Here is a 21994-nt window from a genome sequence, read left to right as displayed (position 1 = left end):
GTGTGCGTTTCTCTGCAACCCTAATTCCAACACCGCTGATTAAGAATCACAGATTGATGACACATGTCTGGTGAGCTTGTTTTATAATGTATATGGGTCTTTCCATCATTGTAACTTGGTCCCAGTGTCCGTGAAAAATGTGTCTCAGCTTAATATCATGCCGTTTTCAATTTCCAAAATGTCGGTTCACGACAAGGGAAAATGTAGAAATTCCGCCTTACAATAAAGAAAAATAGTGTAAAAACCAAAAAACTAGTCTAATTTTTTAAAATTTCCTTTTGGCAAATTCAAGGAAAGGAATTTTGTATGTTTGGAAAAATGATTTTTTCCGAGCAGGCATTGCTTGGTCCCTTCTTTTAATGCTCAATTGACTTTCTTGTTTTATAAAGGTTATATTTTCTTTTTGTAATGTAAATAGACCTTTCCATCATTGTTATTTGGTCCCTTTATCCAATGCTCACTTCACATTTTTTTCTTTTTTAAAAAATCTTTGTTTAGTTTATAAGTTTTATAAAGGTTATACTTTTCTTTTATAATGTAAGTGTCTATTTTCATCATTGTAACCTGGTGCCTTCATTTAATGCTCACTTGACTTTAATTTTTTGTCTTTGTTTAATTTATAAATGGGTCTCTTCAATTAAGGATCTAATGACTTTCTTGTCAACTTTTTGATTTAAAACATACTTTTTTTTTCTTGTAAAGTTTTATTTACAGATAATTTCTAACTAAAAAATTATAAATTATTCTTAAATGAAAAAAAAATACACCACTAAGAATTTTTTTTCAACTTTTGGTTTTGATATGAAAATGTCACCTTATTACTTTAGTGCATGTATTATTATTAGAGATTTGTTTAGACTTAAAAGAAAAAAATAAACCATCAACGCTGGGAAGGTAGTAGGGAGAAACATATCATGTATTTACAACCGTACATTACTGTACATTACACCCTCAAGGGGTAACCGTGGGAACCACTCCCCCAATAGGGGAGGAGAATACACCCGAGAGAACTAAACTAGTGAGCCTTGAACCCTTAACCTTAGGGTTACATCACAAAAGTCTAACCAACCGAGCTACTCTTCTTGACATTATGTTTAGACATTTTCAATATTCCTTTCTATCCTAAAGATATTATAGATTTTTTAAATTTAATAGCTTGCATCATTTTATTGTGTAATTTGTTTTATTGATATATTTATACAAAAATTAGATCATATCTTAAATTCTCACTAATATTTTATATGTTATATGTTTTCATGAGGTCAATAAAGAAAAGAGAAGATTTTTGGTGCAATTCCTTTACCATTGAATTGAATTGTTGGACTGTCCATGTGGTAACTTACTAGTACTAGGATAGAGGGGCCAGTTGTGGTACGCCCCCAGAGAAAAGACACATGAACCCCTAATTTTAATATGTTTGGGAATCAAAAGAAGCACAAAAAGGTGAAGTTGAAACAGCTAGTTCATTTGAAATAAAGCCTTCTCATTGGCTAGGGTGTGGGTTCAAGACGTTGTGGCTGCATTTTACCTCTTTTGGCCCCCATTGGTGTTCTTATTCATGTCGATTTTTGATACACTTCATTCCGAAAATCGCGCCGCAACTACCGACTTTCAAACCTGACCAATTCCAAATTATTTTTCTTGAAAGCTTATGAAAAGGCGATTAAATTGAGTTACTCAGCGCAAAAAATTGAGTTCGGAGGACGGAGATTAAAGCTCCCCAAGTTATCTGTCCCCCTATTAGCTCCTCTACCCTAGTAAGGCCAACGAGCTTCGCCCGCCTCTCTCTTTCTCTCTCTCTCTCTTTGCGTCGCTGTGCTCTTGGAGCTACATGTCACACCCGCCGCTTGAAAGAGCTTCTCGCACGTGACAATGGGAGGGACCGAAATTCCTTCCCCCATTATCCTTAGTACAGAAGTATAGATATAGATATAGATTTCAAGGTTTTTGGATATTAGCGCTCTCTCTCTCTCTCTCTCTTTTGAAAGTCTGGACTCTGGCGCCGTGCAGTTAAAAGCGCGTTGGGCCACTGACTTACCACGGGCATGTGCTTCTTTGACCTGAAACCGGAAAGGGTTAGATGAACATGTGAGTCGTCATAAGTGGCGAAGCTGTGGAGCAACTGGGCGGTCAAGTCAAGCTTCAGACCTTGGAAGACGCCTCGCTACCCTTTTCTCTCACAATAAGGACGAGCAAAGCAAGCCCTTATCGCCGAGCAGAACCTACAAAGCTTAGGTCGCCTTCGATCCTGCGTGACTCTCCTTTCTTTCTTACTCAAGGTCCGTTCTCTCTTGAACTACCTGCGTATTTGCTTTCTTTTCCCTCTCAGTCAAACCTGCTCAGCTTCGCGTACTTGTAGTAACTCCATTGTTCAAAAAGAAGGTTTTCTCAAGTAGCAGCTACAACTGCTCTCCAACATCTTTGCATTGTCTCTAGGTACGTACATGTTAAGTGTACTGATTTCATTCGTAGGGTTCATGAGCAACGTTTTGATTGTCTTTGGTCATCTACCTGTCATTGTTGCGTCAAACGGAGATTATCCTGGCACGCAACAAGTCTTTCTTGTGCCAAAATGCAATGACCTAAATCTGGCGAGTTGTGCAGGCTGTTCTGCATGGAGCGTCCTCAAAGTGATGAAACACAGAAAGTCCAACTTTTGAAAGCTCGCTTGCAAGAGTGCTATCCACAATTAAAGGTTTGCTTGCCTCCTCATCGGCATCTTTGACCTTTTTCTTGGCAGCAAGATGACTTTAGGTCGTAAAATACACGCTGCTTGATTTCTCTTCGGTGAATTCGTACATGTAGGTCTGCATAGAGACATTCTGTAAGAGGCGTGGCTCAAAAATGCTCTTTCGATTTTTGTTGATGAATTGTTTTTTGGGTTGCTAGCTGGTAGTGATGGTTGGTGAATCGCAGCATAAGCGGCATATTTTCTGCAAAGGCAGTTCCCAGGAAGCAAAAATTCTCTCTCAGATATCCAATTGGCTTGCATCGAATAGCAGTGTCCAATCCAGATGCTTTCATCAGCAGTTTGGATGCATTGGCCTGCCATTGAATTCAAACCTGGCGATGCGGAAATAGCTAGTTTTCCGCACGATGAGCACATAATGTAAAACAGACCTTGACATGCATGTAGAGAAGCACTCAAGATGATTGAGGAAGGTTATACATAGCTGCCGAAAATGGGGCCAGCCAAGTGGTTAGGAGGGGTTGAGTATGGGCTGCGAGGTACTGGGTTCAACCCCTTACTGAAATCCCCCATGCAGCCTAAACATGCATTAGAAAGAAAGGTTGCCCAGAAATTGGAGAGAGGCATCACCCTTAGTTTTTCCTGCTGAAGCCCAGAATTCATTTGATGTGAGCCAGTCTCAGCCTACAAGGGACCTGCCTTTTTGGCCTGCCAGTGGCAAAGGCCTGAGTGTTTGGTTGGTTTTTTTAGTTTTGGTAATGATGGTTTTAAGTAGGTAGGTGATACGAGTCTCTTAATTAAGTATTGGACTTGCACTGGCATTCAGGAAATGGATGAAGGGACCCTTAGAAGGTTTTTGCGAGCCCGATCTCTCAATGTTGATCATGCTTTGAAGTTCGTTCTCAAGCATTTGAAGTGGACTAGGGCATTCAAGCCTTTTGGATTCATCCCAGAGTCGGAGATTGAAAATGAGATGAAGAAAGAGAAGATATTTCTCCAAGGAATGGACAAAGATGGCCGACCTATCGCAGTGATTCTGGCAGCACGACACTTCACTTGTGAACGCAATCTGGAGGAATTCAAACGTAAGGAAGATAACTTGAGGCAAAATATGTACCAAAAAATACTGGAATGAAGCCAAATTGATGTGTCATGCTGGGTGACATCAATTGTTTCTGTTGACGCAGGGTTTGTTGTATATGGTTTCGATAAAGCTGTGGCAAGGTATGCAAGTTGAAGCTTCATTCCTTGAATTGTGCTTGTTTTGTTTATGTGCTTGTGAATGTACAATGTGCATGAAGGATTTATGTGCTTATGCAGTTACAATGTGCAATACCGTTTACTTTGAATCTATCCTAAGGAGGAGCTTTTTATCCCCTTTGCAGCCTTTCTGCGGATCAGGAGAAATTTGTGCTGATAGCTGACCTGAAAGGCTATTGTGTAAAAAATATGGATGTAAAAGGATATCTCTCAGTTCTAGAAATATTACAGGTATGCTGGTTGTGGTTGTATTTGTTGTATCGTGTACCATGCAGAAACCAAGCTACATCCAGTTCTCTCCCTCGTCTGTGGTGGTATGTTGTACTTAGACCACAAGTATCTCCATCTGCAGGATCATTACCCGGAGCGCTTAGGAAAGTTGTACTTTCTTAATGTTCCCTCCATTTTCGGGGCAGCTTGGAGAATGGTTTATCGCTTTATCGACCCGAATGTTAGAGAAAAGGTATGTCAGTTGATGGAGCTGCCTTACAATGATTCTATGTGGGGCTACTTTTGACTCAAGCCTGGTATAAGTCCCAATTTGCTTGCTTGCCAAAACTGAACTCGTTGGTTTGTTTATTAGTTCTTATTTGGTGATGGCAAGCAGCACTTCATGCTGGACTTCTTATTTGCAGATTGTATTTGTTGATGATGAAGAGGTTGTGGAAACTTTGCTAAAAGACATAGATAGCTCACAGCTTCCTGATATGTTTGGAGGAACGCTACTGTTGGTGCCCATTCAGCACGCTGTCGTGATCGATGCGAAGCAGACTTGATGGCATCACAATGTGGACCTTGTAATCAAATGTTTAGCTCTTCAACAGCTGGTGGTGGCAGTTTAGTTGTGCACAAAGCATGCGCTCAAGTTTTGAGGCCAAGTAGTGGTTAAGGCACGCCACCTCTCCATTTCAACAGATCCTCCTGCACTACTCAACAGACTATCAACTCGGGTGGATTGAGGCAGCTCTTAAACATCAAAAATGTCACAAGAGAACAATCTGCCAAGGCCCATACTTTCCTTAAATTTTATAGGAGTTGAACTTTGATAAGAGCACATCAATTTGACACCATTCAAAGCGAGTCTTTCCTAGTCAGGAATATAATGGAAGAGTGTCTTTTTTGAAAAATTCACTGTCTACACATAGTTTACCTTTATAGTATGAGAAGGTGCCTAAATGGAACCAAAGCTTGAGAGGCCTTACATATGGCTACTATGACAAATTTGTAGTATACTGCTAGGAACTTGAGGATGGGTCGGCCATTCTCAATATCGGTCCTTAATTTGGCCCATTTTGGAAGCCAATCCGATTCGCACGAAGCAAGGTGAAGGGTCACCTTGGCAAATCCAAAACATGGTGAGGCTGAAGTGTCACCTTGGCATTCCAAAACATGGTGAAGGCTCACATTTTGAATATCCAAAATCCTATTTAAAACAGAGCTTAAAAGAAATCATGAGGCCATTAAATCCTGCTTGCAATCACGTCATTTTTGTTGTGTTTTAACGTAAGATTGTATTATCTATGTAATCGCCAATGTCTTATATGTTACAAAGGGCCCCACAAAAAACAAAGTGAAGAGTGTACATGGGCATTTTAAAACCGAATAAAATAATGAAAAATAAATTAAAAAACAATCAAATGAAGAGATCCATTGACAAATCAAAACAAAAGAATGCTTCATAAGAAAAAGGTTTAACAAGCATAAAAAACAATCAATGAAGTAATAAAGAGAATTTCATTCAGTCAATATTTCACATCATAGGATCTAACTCCAATGAAGATAAAACCATACATTATATTATCCATTATATGTACATAATCACGAGTGGTTATATATTAAGAAAGACTCCACTTAAATAATAAGGTAAAAAGTGCACATTGCACATTATTTGAAAACCATACATTATATTATCCATTACTAGTATAAAACGGTGCCGCTTCCGAAGGCGGCATGGCCCCTCTTACCTTCAAACCCTTTGCTTCCATTGCCTATTCAGAGAGGGTTTTGGACCACTCGCCAAAGTTATGAGTTACAAAGATCAAAGATGCCTTGGACTATTTTTAATGGAGCTGCGCAGACATAGGTAGAGCCTCTCTAGGAAACCAGACAATTGGAGACACTCACAGAGGGAGATCACTGATTTTTTTAGACTATATACGCAGCATTCAAATTACAAGGCATCACAGCAGACTTCAGAGTCACATGTACCAGAGGTACATTGACTGACAGGGCCACTAGGCTTGGGGGATCCAAACGCCCACGATTGCGAGGGTCGTCGAGACATCGGTGGAAGATGCATCAGAGGGTCCGGACTATTCTGGCACAACATGGGAGACGCCCAGTTTGAGTACTCACTGAGGAGGACATTGATGAGCTTCGCCAAAGACCGATGTTGGATATCATAGGATAGGATCTTGATTCGAGCATCTCAGCTTTTCATTTTATCCCATTTCATTTCATTCCATTTCACTGTAGCTCAGTTCAATTTCAATTTTTCAGTTTTCAGTTTTTTACTTTTTTACACAGACATTGTATCAAATTGACCATTTCTAAACTCTTTTGTCTCATAGGTCATTTTGGCCTTTTGAAGACATTAATATATCATTTCAATCTACTGCACGCAACCTTGTTCGCATAAGCATCGTGCCGATAGCGGCCTCTTCAACCCGGGGACACAGGGTACCATATAAAGAGAGTGTGTGTTTTGTTGGTTCCATAGGTTCACTCTTCTGTTGTTATATCTTCAAAAGGATATGAAGAGCACCTTCTCCTCCGTAGCCATCAGAAGAGCAGAGGCGGCATCCAACATCTCTCTCTCTCTCTCTCTCTCTCTCTCTCTCTCTCTCTCTCTCTCTCTCTCTCTCTCTCTCGTGTGTGTGCACGCTTGCGTGCGTGCGTGCACCGGTAAGCTGTCTCTCTCGTCTCTGTGTATGTGTGTGGTGTAAGCTATGTGTGTCTGCTACCTTTGAGCGCTCCGCCTTCAACATCATGTCGTGATGATGAGACATGCATGGTTTTTTTTTGGGAGAGAGAGAGAGAGAGAGAGAGAGAGAGAGAGAGAGAGAGAGAGAGAGAGAGAGAGAGAGAGAGAGAGAGAGAGATGTTGGGTGTGGCACCAAGCTCTGAACACCACAACCACAAAACGACGTCGAGTAATTGAGCAAAGAAATAGCGATGAGCTTCTCCTCTTTAGCTCCGTTGGTGCCCTTGGGTTGTGGGACTGCTTTCAAAGCTCGAGGCTCTGCTCTCTCACACGCAACTCAAGGCGAATGGGCTTTGCAAGCGAAGTCTAGGGTGGCAAGCTAGAGGCTCTAGCTGCATGGAAATGGAGCAACTTGCAACGCATTTGTTGCCACCTGGCGTCTATCCTTACCCTTGTCTTTCTCTCTCTTCATGCGGGCCTTTCCTCTCTCTCTTTCTCTCTCGCCTCTCTCTCTCTCTCTCTCTCTCTCTCTCTCTCTCTGAGCGCGTCGATTTCAGAGCACACTGGCCGGATCAAGCAGCTCGCGCCATGTGGCAGCAACTTGCAATGCATTTGCTGCCACATTGCAGCTACCCTTACCCTTATCTTTCTCTCTCTTCACGCAGGCCTCTCTCTGTGTGTGTGTGTGTGTGTGTGTGTGTGAGAGCGCCGACTTCAGAGCACACTCGCTAGATCAAACAGCTCGGGCCATGTGGTAGAGGGGGAGCCGCTTGCAATTTCAAAAATGCCGATTGAGGGCAAGGGGGAAAGGAGAAATTCCGACCCAAAATAGAGAAAAATAGTAAAAACCCAAAAAGTACTCTTAATTTTCTAAAATTTCCTCTTGGCAAACTGAAGGAAAGGAAATTTGTATGCTTGGAAAAATGACTTTTTCCTATCACTGCCTCTCAGCAGTGGTCCAATACCCTCTCTCTCTCTCTCTCTCCCATGTACGTCGACAGAGGATGCCAACTCTCGGGTCTGACATGGTTGTTGGCCTTTGGTGGTTAATTAATGGAGTGGCGAGCCTTCGTGCACAATGCTCACTGAACGTACGTGACCCGCGATCGAGTGAGGAGCCCGTGTTCGTGCAGTGCTCGATTGAGGGCCGCCTCTATCTCTTGCACAATCTCCTCTCTCTCTCTCTCTCTCTCTCTCTCTCTCTCAACGCGAACAGTTGCAGCGTTGCAGGGATCATTGTCGAGGGAGGTCGGAGCAAACAGGGATTGCCACGTGATTGGGGGGTGGGGGGGAAGCGGAATTCCTCCCCCTTTTATCATAGTATAGATTTCTTTTTTATAATTGAGATTCGTTTTTGAGTGCTTAGCATCTGATTTGTGGAAATTCTCAAAATACCCGTCAAATTTCAAAATTTCACAAAATACCCTTTTATCTATTTTGGTCGGATTGTTCAAGATTTTCTAATCTTTACTCCTTTTTTATTTGATAACTGATATCTGTCTTTGAGTGCTTAGCATCTCTAAAAATAATGGAGCGATTCATCTCCAAAGCCTACATAACCAACTCAAATTCTAGTTTTTTTTTAGTTTTAGCATCTTCTGTTGATAGACAATTGCTCTCCTTATGAAAAGTTGCAAATTTTTTTATCAAATTTAATCTCAGAGCCAGGGGTATTCACCTAGCGCTGATAGATCTCTCTCTCTCTCTCTCTCTCTCTCACACACACACACACACACACACACACACACATGAAAATGCTCAGGCGAATCTCTCTCTCTCTCTCTCTCTCTCTCTCTCTCTCTCTCTCTCTCTCTGTGCCTATGAGCATCGAGCCCTGCGCTCCAGACTTCAAGGCAACGTCACCTCCCTGTGTGTGTGTGTTCTCTCTTGCTGTCTCACTTTGGCTCAGAGCTCACTACCGCGAGGGCGTCAGAGTGAGGAAACGATGACGCGTGGCATGGAGGGAGGGCCGGAATCCTTCCCCCCATTATAATTGTATAGATATGTACATAATCACGAGTGGTTATATATTAAAAGAAAGACTCCACTTAAATAATAAGGTAAAAAGTGCACATTGCATATTATTTGATTATCATCTGAAAATAAAACAAAATGAAAAAGATGTAAAAAAACATATTGCAAAGCTAAAACAAAAGGATATTTTAATACATTCATAAAAAGGTAGATTTAATAAATATAACAAATAATAAAATAATTTATGAAAATGAATCTTTGTAAAGTCTTTAAATGAAAAGACTCTTTACAAGTCAAAATATAAAAAAGAATATTGAATCAATACTTCATATCATTCATATCATGGAACAAATTCTTATGAATATTTTTTAATCTTTTGTTCTCTAAAGCTCTTTTAGCATGCAAAAAATGAATGCAACTTTGAAAAATAGCATTTGAAAAGACATGTTTTTTTTCTCTTCAACACTCTTAAGGTTTTTTGAGGGACATATGTGGCCTTCACTCGTATGGACACTAAGGCCTTTAGTGGACCAAATAGTATTTTAATGCTTTCGCAAGAAAAAACAAATAGAATTGAATGACTTTCACCGACATGGATACTAAGGACTTTAGTGGGCCAAGTAGTATTTTAATGCTTTCATAAGAAACAGATTCACTATGCATTACACATTAGCAATTCAAATGTTTTTTAAATAAAAATAATAAAGTAAAGAGATACATTGATAAATCAAAGTAAAAAATTTTTTAATGCTTTTATAAGAAAGGATAGATATAGATAATAATAAAATAAATTAATAAAATAAATATTTTTGAAGTCTTTAAACGAAAGGACTCTTTACAAATAACAATATAATTTTTTTCAATGAATGAATACTTAAGATCATGGATTGAACTCTTATGAATGCACTCTTAAATATTTTGTTCTCTATTTAAAAACGCTGCTCTAAGAGACAATAACAGAAAGGAGTACCGACTCCGCAGGCGTAAGGGTCGCGGGCGGGCGCTAGCCCTGGCTGGTCTACCGAGGTGGGGAGCCTCATCGGCGAATGGTCCATGGGTCGCTCTCTCTTTCGCCTGCTGTTGTTGATGCTCACGGATACTGCTCCATGTGCGGGCCCGTTGGGTGGGGTGGTTGTGAGCCGGTGGACATGGGAGCTCTTGGATATGAGCTCTTAATGTCCTTACTACCCACCTGTGGGGCAGTGGTGTCCTTGGAGATTAGCCTTTTTTTCTTTTAGCATAAAAGGCTTGGCGGTGGCCCTGTTCCAACTCGGGACAAACTTGCTCGCCTGGGTGTGTTGTTCATGGTCGGCTCAGTGTCCCTCTTGCGAGCGCCCTGGGTGTGACAGACATTGGGTGCTAGGGGAGTCTTAAGAAGGGGTTTGGCCCCCCGCAATGGCCTACATGTTGGTGTTTTCTACTGGTGGTTTTTGTGGCGCAGACCCGGTGCTCAGGCGGCGTGGTTCGAATGTTCTCCTGCTGATCTAGTGGTGCAGAGGTTGCTGGATCTCCTTTGCATGTTGGCATCGGCTCTTGGTTGGTGCTGTGGCTTTATGCTGCTTCTACTTGGGTGGTTTTTTTGCTTTTTTCAAGGGCTGAATCTGATGCGGGTGTTCAGCTTGAGCATGCAAATTTTGAGATGAGTCTGTTGGAGGAGTGAGAGAACTGGTCAACGGTTTTCTTCTTGGTGGCACCCTGAGAGCTCTCCAGGTGATGGGGACTTACGGGCCCTGCCCAATCGAAGGTATGAATTGGATGGTTCTTGTCATAAAATCTAATATCTAACCAACCCAAATGATTTTCTCATATTGAACTGATCATTTAATGTGGAAAAATAATTGGGAACAAGAGCTAAAATATAGACATGTGCTTTTAGATCTATCTAAGCATGGGACCAAATGGAGACAAGGCAACTGATCCAAAAGGGAGATGGTCTATCAAAGAGCAATGACCGGATAATGGAGCTTAAAAGACCTTAGGGTTAGCTTCATTAAAGACCTCCAAAGGTTAGTGTTTAAAGTCCTTAGACCTAGGACCGTAACAAAGCTGGGACTGACCTTGAGGTGGGAACCTTGTCCAATCTTGAGGTGCTTGTCGTGCTTGTTGACTAAGGTGCTTGAGGTGCTTGTGATTAAGGTGCTTGAGGTGCTTGTCATGATTAAATGCTAAGGAGTTTGAGATGCTAAAGTCAAAGGGGATCCCTACACAAGAGGGGGTGAGCCATGAAGCTAGGGGATGAGAGAGAACACTCACATACACTCTCAAGGCAAGCCAAGGCTTAGAAGGCAACAAGGACACATGTGAAGCCCCTACCCATGTTACCCTCACATGGTGTGCCCGGATCCTATTGGATAGCCCTTAAAGAGGTCCAATGAGAATTTAGCTCAATTAAATAATTATCCAAGCAATATTCAAGGCCTCTCTCTTAAAGGGGTAAGGAGGACACTTGTCCAAATGACACCCTTGTTGCTTGGTATGACTAAAGCATGTGATTGGCTAGGCTTGTGGATGTCCAATCAAGTCCAAGCTTGAGCTAGAAGGGGGGGTCGACCCAAGCGAGAAGGGGGTGTGCTTGTTGATACACACACACACACACACACACACACACACACACACACACACACACACACACACATTCTCTCCTTATGTGAAGAGCAAGAGCTTCATCTCCTTTTCCAAGATTGAGAAGTTTAGAGCTTACACCAACAACTATGGAATGCAAATTTAACCAAGAGTCATGCTTCAAAGCAAAAGCTTGCTATCTTCTTCATCTCCATTACTATGCTACTATGCTATGCTAAGCTATAAGAGTAATGACAAGTGAGAAAACTATTTCTTTCTCGTATGCTACTTCTTCTTCCTCTTCCCTACCCTCACTCCTTGCTAGCTCTCTCCACCTTTGAAGGTGTTTGAGGTCTTGGGAATGAGGCTGGGGACAAGTTGATGCTTTGGTAAGATAGTTAAGGGCATAATCTTGGTGCATGAAGCTTACCATCTTCATTGCACCAACAAGGTCTCAAGGAACACAAATCTTGTATTGTACCAAGTCTCTCTTCATGGGTGAATCTATAATACAAAAGCCTTTTGGAGAGGGACTGACTCCAAAGTAAATCCGGTCCTCAATTATTGTCAATATATCTAATTCTCTCTCTCTCCCTTTTACAAGTATTGTTCATGCCAAGCTAATTAGGTGTAATGTTTATTTTGCTACCTTTAATCCAGTACTCTTCTGTAAGGACATGGGTCCTATGGGCAAGGCCAGCGGCACGGCCGAACAATGTGTACGCTAGGGGGAGGCTATAAGATAACACGGTTGGGTGGAGACTAGCACATGCATTACCACCACCCTTTCATTGGTATCCGAGCTATTTTTGGGGAAGGGGAAAAGCGGGTTGCATGTGCGTGCCACACGTTGCTTCTCTCCCATGTTCCGCAGACAACGACGCCTCCGCTATGCAGCAAAAAGAATATGACAATGACAGCCGATTGGGGCCGTCCCATCTACGCCCTCCACAACGAGTGACTAAGGCGGGCGACAAAGGCAAACTCGACCGACAACTCGACGACATTGAGGCTTTGAAGGCTTTTGTTGGCGCCGTGGGTACGTGCGTAGGAAGGCCTGCTTAACTGTTGCATGAAGGAGAGTTGAATCCACCCCATGAGATAAGAGGCCAACATTTTACCATCAAGCTATTGACCCTTGTTGTGTGTAACAAGGAAAGATAGCATACTTGTGTTAAAAGGAAAACTAGAAGGAAAGGGAAAGCTTTAAACTTCAAGGAAGTAGTTTCACCCTTCCTTTTCACTTCTTGGAGGAAGGCAAGTTTTCTTCCAAAAATTCTTTTTTTCTCAAAGAGGTAGCTTCAAAATGAACAAAAGTTTTCACAAAAACGACAAGTTTTTGTGAAGAATCAACAAAGGTGTTCTTACAACGAACGACACGAGAAGTGATACAATTCTCGCAAGACGAGGTTCGCATGCAACGCAAATCACGAAGCATACAAAACACAAAGACTTCAAATTCACAAGGTACAAGTTGACGTTTTATTTTCTCTCTTTACACTAGTGTGTGTTTACCATGGCCAGTGAGGATATCCCACATACACACACTTTTGATTTTGAGCACGTAGATAAAAATCAGGGCACCATGGATGCTGCTGACACTAATATGCATGACGATGATGATTTAGGAGATCATGGCCTTGTAGATATGGCTACTTTCAAGACTTTGGAAAATCACCAAAGCGTACTTGAACGCAACCTCTCTGCACTCAATGCAAATGTTACCAATCTTACGGAGTTACTTGTGAAATTTATGAATTCACAGACGGCTCAAGGAGCCACAAGTGGCACGGTTCAAGGGAACCAAGTTTGCACGACTCAAGGAGTCCAAGAGACAAGTGCTTCAGAAGATGGAGAAGGTAGCAATGCATTACTTAAGAATATCACCATTCTTGAGTTTCACGGGGAAGAGCATGATCGCAACAAGGATGCGTTCAATACATTCTTACACAAGTGGAGTGATATTCAAAGATTGAGACACACCCCAAATATAAAGACAGCTGTGGAAACAAGTCTATCTCTTAAAGGCCAAGTTATGAACATGGACCATGCTGATGTAGTTTTAGGACGGGAGTGGCTGCATGGTTTAAAAAACACATTGCACACTAGTTATGAATACAACTCCTTATCTTTTATGGCCAATGGTAAACATGTGCTTTTGCTTGGTGAGAAAAAATATACCATCTGCACCTCTTATATGTACAGCTGAGCTTTCTATTTTGCAAAAAAGCAGATTTAATAGATGAAGTCTTTTTTTGTTACTGCTTGTCTCCAAGTCTTGTGAATTCTCAAGAGCAAAGTGCGGTGAATTCTAGTAATGGTATGCAAAGTGCAATGAATTCTAATGATACACAAAGTGTTAACAAATCTAACGAGAAAATTGCTCTCAATTTTAATTCTATAGAGAAACGTGTAACTATTGTAAAACAAACATTACAAGAATTACAAGATTCTCCATCCCAGCATAACTCTAGTTTACTTTCTCCTTTTGCACGGCAAAAGCTGACTCACTTACTCACGGAGTATAGTGATGTATTCTCAAGTGATTTACCACCGGGTTTACCCCCCTACACGTGATATGCAACATGGCATAGATGTCTTTCCAGACACTAAACCGATGAGTAAACCACCTTATCGTGTGAGTGCTAAAGAAGCCAAGGAGGTTGAGAGTCAGTTGGCTGACTACCTCGCTCGTGGTTTCATTAGACCTAGTACTTTGCCTTGGGCATCACCAATTCTATTGGTAAAAAAGAAAGATGGTGCTATGCGCATGTGCGTAGATTATCACGGATTAAACGCCATAACCATCAAGAACAAGTATCCTCTACCAAGAGTGGATGAACAACTCCATGGGGCAAGATACTATACAAAGATAGATCTTCGTTCAGGATACCACCAGGTGCATATCCATTTGTAAGATATCAAAACTGCCTTTAGAACACGGTTCGGGCATTTTGAAATTTTTGTTATGCCTTTTGGTTTAACCAATGCTCCAGCTACATTTATGACACTCATGGATAGTGTCTTATGTTCGTATCTTGGAAAATTTGTTGTGGTTTTCCTTGATGACATTCTCATTTATAGTAAGACTGAAAATGAACACATAGAAAACTTACGATAAGTGTTCGAATAGCTACAAGCTCACGTGCTGTATGCTAAGCAAAGCAAGTGCAATTTCTTTAAAACATAGATACATTACCTCGGTCATGTGATCTCTTATTCTGGCATCAAAATGGACACCGATAAGGTCGCTGCCAGTCTTCGATGGCCACATCCCAACACGATTGAGGAGCTTCAAATATTCTTAGGCATGGCTGGATTTTATCGATAGTATATCCGTGAATATGCCAAAATCACTGTTCTTATGACGGATCAACTTAAAGAAAAAGGTAAGAAATTTTCTTAGGAAGAAGCCCAAAAACGCAGTTTTGAACGGACTTGAAGGGCCTAAAGCTAGATGGGCAAAAATCCTTCAAGATTATGATTGTAAGCTACGATATCGCAAGGGGAAATATAATGTAGTAGCGGATGCACTAAGTCGGATGCCTCATATTAATTCACTTGCTTTCAAGAAAATAAAGAGTGGATTTTTGGAGTCAATACATGGCAAGTGTTCACAAGATCAATCATATGCTAAAGTGTGGAGTGCAGTTTTAAAAAGGGATCCCTCACACTCACATGTCTCTATATGGACAGATCAACATGTCTCTGCACGCGCAGATATAAACTCCAACACACAGAGCTCCACCCCTACTCAGGAAGAGCTTAAGCGATGGAAGAATTTTTCCATTGATGATGGCTACTTACTCCACAAGGGTAGAGCATGTGTGCCAAATCACTCAGACACCAGGTGCCAAATCTTATTTGAGTGTCACGATAGTCCAAGTGTTGGTCATGCAGGTATTCGTAAGACGTATGCCTTAGTTTGACGGCAATTTTATTGGCCGGGCTTACATCATGATGTTCAAGAGTACGTACTAAACTGCCAATAGTGCCAAGTTAATGCCTCAAGGTAGGTGGCCTTTTACATCCTTTAGAGATTCCACAAGGTAAGTGGAAGAGTATCTCTATGGATTTTGTAGTAGAACTACCTACTACAAATTGTGGCCATGATGCCATATGGGTAATTGTCGATCGTTTCACAAAGATGGGTCGATTCATTCCCACTAAGACTACGGTTAAGACACTGGAATTAGCATAGCTATTTGTAGAGAATATATATAAACTCTACGGTCTTCCGGCTAGTATCATTAGTGACAGAGATTGAAAGTTCGATAATCACTTCTGGAGAGCTGTGTTCCAAAAGATGGAAACTAAACTTAATCTAAGCACGGTTGTGAAAAGATCTGCAAGGTTGTCCTATGTTGGCACATAAGCCAAGCTGATCTCTCCTGCTGAGAGCCTCTCCCTGACATAGTGGTAATGCACCTCAATGTGCTTTGTGCGCGGATGAAAAACTGGGTTCCTCGCAACTGCCAATGCGCTCTGACTATCAGTGTAGATAGTGTTGGCAGTGTCGTGTCCAACACCCAAATCAGCCATAAGGCATCTGAGCCATACACACTCAACCGTAGCTGTGAAGACTGCTCTGTACACAGCCTCACAACTCGAAGTGGCCACAGTAGGTTGCTTCTTGCTCAACCATGATATACATGAACGCCAGGCATGAAATAAAAACCACTTGTGGACACTTACGTGTCAAAACAACCAGCCCAATCTGAGTCCGAAAAAGCATGTAAGTCTGGCGGCAATGATCCCCCCTTGGGATAAAACAAGCCAAGATGTAAAGTGCCACTAAGGTAGCGAAAAATCCTCTTGACAGCCTGCCAATGCTTAGACCCTGGGCTATGCATAAATCTGCTGACCTGTGAGACTGCAAATTGAATATCTGACCTCGTGTTCCATACATAAATGAGGCAACCAACAAAAGTTTGGTAAAGAGTGACATCAGCAGGATCACCAGCATCATGTAGAATCAACTTCAAACCTGTTTCCATGGGAGTGGCAATAGGTTTGCAATCCTCAAGTCCAAACTTACATAGCAATGTCTCTATGTAAATTTTCTGACACAAGGCAATACCACCATCACACTGCTTAAATTGTATACCCAAGTAATGATGCAACAATCCCAAATCTTTCATCTTGAAAGTAGCATTCAAATCAGCCTTAAATTCAACAATATGTCTCTCATTTGGTCCAGTGATCAGCAAATCATCGACATAAAGAACCACAATGAGAAGTACATCACCCTCATGCTTTACATACAATGTGCTTTCTGTTGGACTGTTAGAAAACCTCGTTTGACCAAATGAGTGTCAGCTTTCTCATACCAAGCACGAGGAGATTGCTTCAACCAATACAAAGCCTTTTTACATCTGCACACTTTGTCTTCTTGTCCTTTAATGACAAAACCGCGAGGCTGCGATACATAAACTTCCTCAAATATGTCACCATTTAAGAAAGCAGTAACAATGTCTGATTGATGTACATCCCAACCAAAATGATGTACCAATGCACATAGAAAATGCACAGTAGTCATACAACAAGTGGGAGCAAAGGTCTCTTCATAATCTATGCCTTTTTGTTGTGCATAACCCTTTGCAACAAGTCGAGCCTTATGGTGATCGATCTCACCATCCGGCTTGCGTTTCAACTTGTAAGCCCACTTCGTACCAATGGCCTTTTTGCCAGGAGGCAAAGCACATAAAGTTCATGTGTCATTTTCTATAAGTGCATCATATTCTGATTGCATGGCAGCCATCCAATTTACTAAATTCTGTGCTTCATCAAAAGAGAGAGGCCAAAGCATAACAATATGATGCATAAGATGCATGTCGAGAGCCTGAACGAGTACGACTAGACAAAGGTGCATGCAATTGACTGTCACGCAAAGTGTGCACCAGCCATTTTGGCATACCTCTAGCCTGCTCATTTTCAGTCCTTTCCTCATCAAGTACATCATGTACATCTACATCAGTAATAGGCTGATCTGTAACATTTTCAGAAACCCTCATGGCTGTACATTTTCCTCATTGGAAATGACATTCGTATTTCCACCACTGAAAAGAGGAAACAAATTGTCATAAATGTCCTGTGAGCTTACATTACTGTCTCTAGTACATGACAGCAAGGGCTGAACAGAATCTTCCACAAACACTACATCCCGTGAAACCAGAATACGCTTTGTTTGCGGATGATATAACCTGTAACCTTTGCTTTCAGCACTATAACCAACAAAAATACATTTGACAACCTTATCATCCGATTTTGTGCGTTGTGTTTGTGGCACCAAAGCATATGCCCAACAGCCAAAAACACGCATGTGCTCAATAGAAGGCTTTCTATCATGCCATGCTTTAGATTGCAAAGCTTTTGTAGGACACCTGTTAAGTACATAAGTGGCACACATGATGGCCTCAAGCCAAAAGGAATACGGCAAAGCTTGACTTTTGACCATACATCGTGCCATTTTCGTAAGTATAAATCGAGACATTTTCAGCCAGAGCTAGAAATTGTTTGAAGCACATAAAAACTTTGGACTTCGCTTTAAGCGAAAATACCCATGCATGCCTGGAGTAATCATCAATGGGCGTCACGAGGTAAAGGTAATTGCCCAAGTACGGAGTTTGCATGGGATCACAAGCATCACTATGCACAAGCTGCAACCTGCATGTGGCCCTAACTAAACCATCCTTTGGAAACTTTGAACGCTGCATCGTACCCAAAATACAGCCTTCACAAACATGTTTGACAAGTGCTTCAAGAGGCGGCAAAGAAGCAACCATATCAGATTTTTGCAAACGCAGCAAACTGACAAAATTCAGATGACCAAAACGTGCATGCCAAAGTTTTGCATCTGAAATAGCCCTTGAATCTTCAATAGCACTTGCAAAATTTTAGCCACACTTGTCATACAAAGTGAGCTTATACAGCCCACAACACAAAAAGGCAAGATGCAACAATTTCATCACCAAAACTGAGATCATGAACTGTACATCTGTCATCCACAAATTTGACTACAAGTCAAAGTCTAGCAAGTGCAGATACAGACAAGAGATTCTTCTTGATCCCAGGTACATAAAGTGCATCACCGAGTGTGAAGGAACTGCCATTTGCAGCAGTAAGCACAATCTTTCCAACTCCCTGAACTGGATAAGAGGCATTGTTGGCACAAGTGACTGAATTCCCATGAGGGACAGACTCGAGAGAGGTGAACAATTCACGATGTGAGGTAATGTGCTTTGTAGCACCACTATCAAAATACCACACCTGTGAATCTGCAGTAACTGATAAGCATGCATCATGGACAACAAGATTGTAAGTGCACAGTGCGCTAAAAGCCCATTCTGCATGGACATCAGCATCATAGTCTCCTTTCACAAAAGACTCAACAATGGCTACATTTGTAGTGGAACCACCTTCTTTCTTCTTAGCCTCTTTGGCCTTCAACTTAGGACACTGCTTGATCAAGTGATCATTAGCTTTACAATAACGGCAACACATCTTCTTTTTTCCCTTATCACGAGAATTGCCAGACGAAGTGCTGCCAACAGAAGCATTGGGAACAAAAGTTTTGCCACTCGCAGAAGAACCATAAGAGGTGGCTGCATTGCTGTTACCACCCTTTCTTTGAGAAGTAATAATAGCATGTTCAACTGCACGCTGTCTAGTCCTGTTTTTTATAGAAAGTGACTCTTGCAATAGCAATGTGCATAATGCATCAAACTTGACAACTTCTGGATTTCCTTGGGTCATAAGTCTCCAAGTACTAGCACAAGTCTGGTAAGAATCTGGTAAGGCATCAAGAACAGTCTGCACAAGGGAACTGTCTGAAATGACTTCACTTGCAGAAATAAGTTGTTCATTGATATCCTTCACAGTAGCAAGGAAAGTGTCCATATCATCTTTCTCATGCATAATCTTTGACTCCAGCTCTTTACGTAGCAAAGAAATTTTAGCCTTATTGCGGCTTGCATAAAGACCAACCAAAATAACCCAAGCCTGTTTTGTAGATTTTGCTGAATGGATGTCAAGAACAATGGTGCACTTCACAGACAACGCAATCAATGCATGAGCCTGCGCATCCTTTACATCCCAACAAGATTGTTCCGCCGTAGCAAAACAACTCTAATAGCAGCAATCCTTGCAGCAAGACCTGCAACATCCTCAACATCGCCTGCATCCTCAGAACCAGGACGTACATCAATGCCCTGCACAATGTTCCAGACGCCCTTTGACACAAGAACATGTTGCATCATATAAGCCCACATAGGGTAGTTGTCCCCATCCAACCTGTCCTCAACAGCAAACATCTTGAACACATCTGTGTTGTTGTCAGCCATGGTAAATGATACACCTGATGTTCAAACTGCCCAAAAATAGGAGAAACAGAGCTGGAACAACACGTGCTATATAGCACAAACCGTAGAAGACTATGAGGCACCTGTTATGCAGAAAACGGCACTGATAGAAATTCTACACAAAATGATGAAATAGCTTGTGAAGACTGCTTGTAGTGGAAACAGAGGCCGAAATGAGCCCGAATCAGAAATCTGAGCAGACTGAGCTCTATGAGCCATCCCGAAATATTTGTCGACTTGCAAGTGCTCGCCAAACCTCAATGTAATCGGAGAAAGTGACCAGGCGTGTGCTGGAGCAGCTGGCGACTAAGCCCCGGAGGACGTAACCTGTTCTGATACCAATTGTTGGAATTCGGGTTGCAGAGAAACGTACACAGCTTGGAGAAGACGAAGGAAGCTCAAGGCACACAATAGAGAGTGTGTTACTTAGTATGCAATGGAAAGTTAGATAGCCCTAGAGTGATGTGCATATATACAATGCTCGGGGGAAAAAACCTCCTAAAGAGGGAAAAATGCCGCGGAGGTCCTAGTGTGTTCACACACATCACTACCACACGTATATGGTAACATCTCGGTCCACCTGGCCTTTCGATCCTTTAAATCCGTTTGTTGTGTAAACCATTTGTTGCTTTCATGGTCAAACACAATCTCAAACTGAGCACCATATAGATAATGCCGCCATGTTTTTAAGGCAGACATATTGCATAGAGTTCGTGTTCGTAAGCAGAGTAGTTCACTGAGCTGCATCAAGCTTCTTGCTTTCAAATGCAATTGGTCGTCCGTCTTCTAGTAGGACTGCTCCAATAGCACAGTCATTGGCATCTGTTTCTAAAACGAATGGTTTCAAAGGATCTACAATAGCTAGTATAGGAGCTGTAGCTAATGCATCCTTGAGTGTATAGAAACTGTGCTATTGAGTGGATCCCCACTGAAAAGTTTTACCCTTGCCTTTTAGTTGATTCATCATGGGAACAACAATTTGAGCATAGTTTTTAACGAACCTTTGGTAAAACCTGCAAATCCTTAAAAATCTCTAATTCTTCCAGATTTTTAGGAGAAGGCCATTTCCGGATGGTATCCACTTTGGATTGATCCATATATAGCCCGTTATCTGAAATAACATGCCCTAAATAATGAATTTCATCTTTTAGAAAATCACATTTAAATTCCTTGGCATATAATTTGTTTGTGCGTAACAACTCAAACACCTGCCTGAGATGTTGTAAGTTTCTTCTTCAAAAGCACTATAGACTAGGATGACATCAAGGAAAACAATGAAAAATTTGCCCAAATATGGTTTCAAGACACTATCCATAAGTGTCATGAATGTTGCGGGCGCATTGGTTAACCCAAAGGGCATCATCAAGAACTCATAGTGTCCAAACCCTGTTCGGAATGCAGTTTTGGGTATATCGACAAGTCGAATACGGACTTGGTGATATCCTGACTGCAAGTCTATTTTTGTAAAAATGCGAGCATGAGTGAGCTTGTCAAACAACTCATCTACTCTAGGCAATGGATATTTGTTCTTAAATGTAACCGCATTTAAACCACAGTAGTCTACGCACATGCGCATACTACTGTCCTTTTTCTTCACTAAGAGGATAGGCGAAGCCCATGGTGAAGAACTGGGTTGTATAAACCCTCTGCTAAGGTAGTCGCAAGGTGACGTCCCACCTCAGCGACTTCTGAATAACTCATATGGTAAGGTGGTTTACTAACAGGTTTACAGCCTGCAGCCACGTCAATGCTATGTTGTATTGATCGTGTCGGCGATAATCCTGATGGCAAATCATTAGGAAATACATCTTGAAATTCCTTTAATAATTTCTGCAATTGACTAGCAACGTTTGCTTGTTTAGAATTAGCAATTGGTGGAAGAGAGGAGAGAGAAGCATGTGGCATTGAGGAATGGTCAACAAACTCAATGTTAGAAAGAAAATGAGACAGTGAGTAACACAAGAACATCTGATCTATTTCATTATAAAAAACGAGCTGCATAAGCTCAACGGTACAAATCAGTGGTGATGAAGGTATATCTTTTTCTTCTAACAACAACACATGTGTGCCATGGGATTCAAACATCAAGATGTTGTGCTCATAGCTACACTTCAGTGATGGCCCTAGGCTATGCAACCACTCCCTACGAAGAACCACATCAGCCCTTTCCATGTTCATAACCTGAAAATCCAAACACGTGGAGTACCCTTGTACTTCCAATGGAAC

General features: G+C 41.6%; 1 protein-coding gene across 2 annotated transcripts; it reads left to right on the top strand.

Moving 5' to 3' along the window:
- Positions 1-2129: 2129 nt before the first annotated feature.
- On the top strand, positions 2130-5019 carry LOC147464430 (uncharacterized). 2 transcript variants are annotated; one of them, XM_086514913.1, is made up of 8 exons: positions 2130-2279; positions 2360-2436; positions 2605-2695; positions 3516-3774; positions 3877-3913; positions 4075-4180; positions 4302-4412; positions 4585-5019. In XM_086514913.1, exons 3-8 carry the CDS (start codon positions 2615-2617, stop codon positions 4723-4725), a joined length of 735 nt encoding a protein of 244 aa, XP_086371039.1. In that variant the 5' UTR covers positions 2130-2279; positions 2360-2436; positions 2605-2614; the 3' UTR covers positions 4726-5019. The 2 variants fall into 2 exon arrangements, with proteins under 2 accessions (XP_086371039.1, XP_086371032.1); XM_086514906.1 differs by having other exon boundaries at positions 2130-2436.
- The last annotated feature ends 16975 nt before the right edge of the window (positions 5020-21994 follow it).

The sequence above is a fragment of the Adiantum capillus-veneris genome, chromosome 1 (assembly GCF_014529385.1).
Source record: "Adiantum capillus-veneris isolate H3 chromosome 1, ASM1452938v2, whole genome shotgun sequence".
Classification (NCBI taxonomy): domain Eukaryota; kingdom Viridiplantae; phylum Streptophyta; class Polypodiopsida; order Polypodiales; family Pteridaceae; genus Adiantum; species Adiantum capillus-veneris.
The sequence above is the reverse complement of the archived record's forward strand: the minus strand, read 5'-3'. Positions and strand labels throughout refer to the sequence as shown.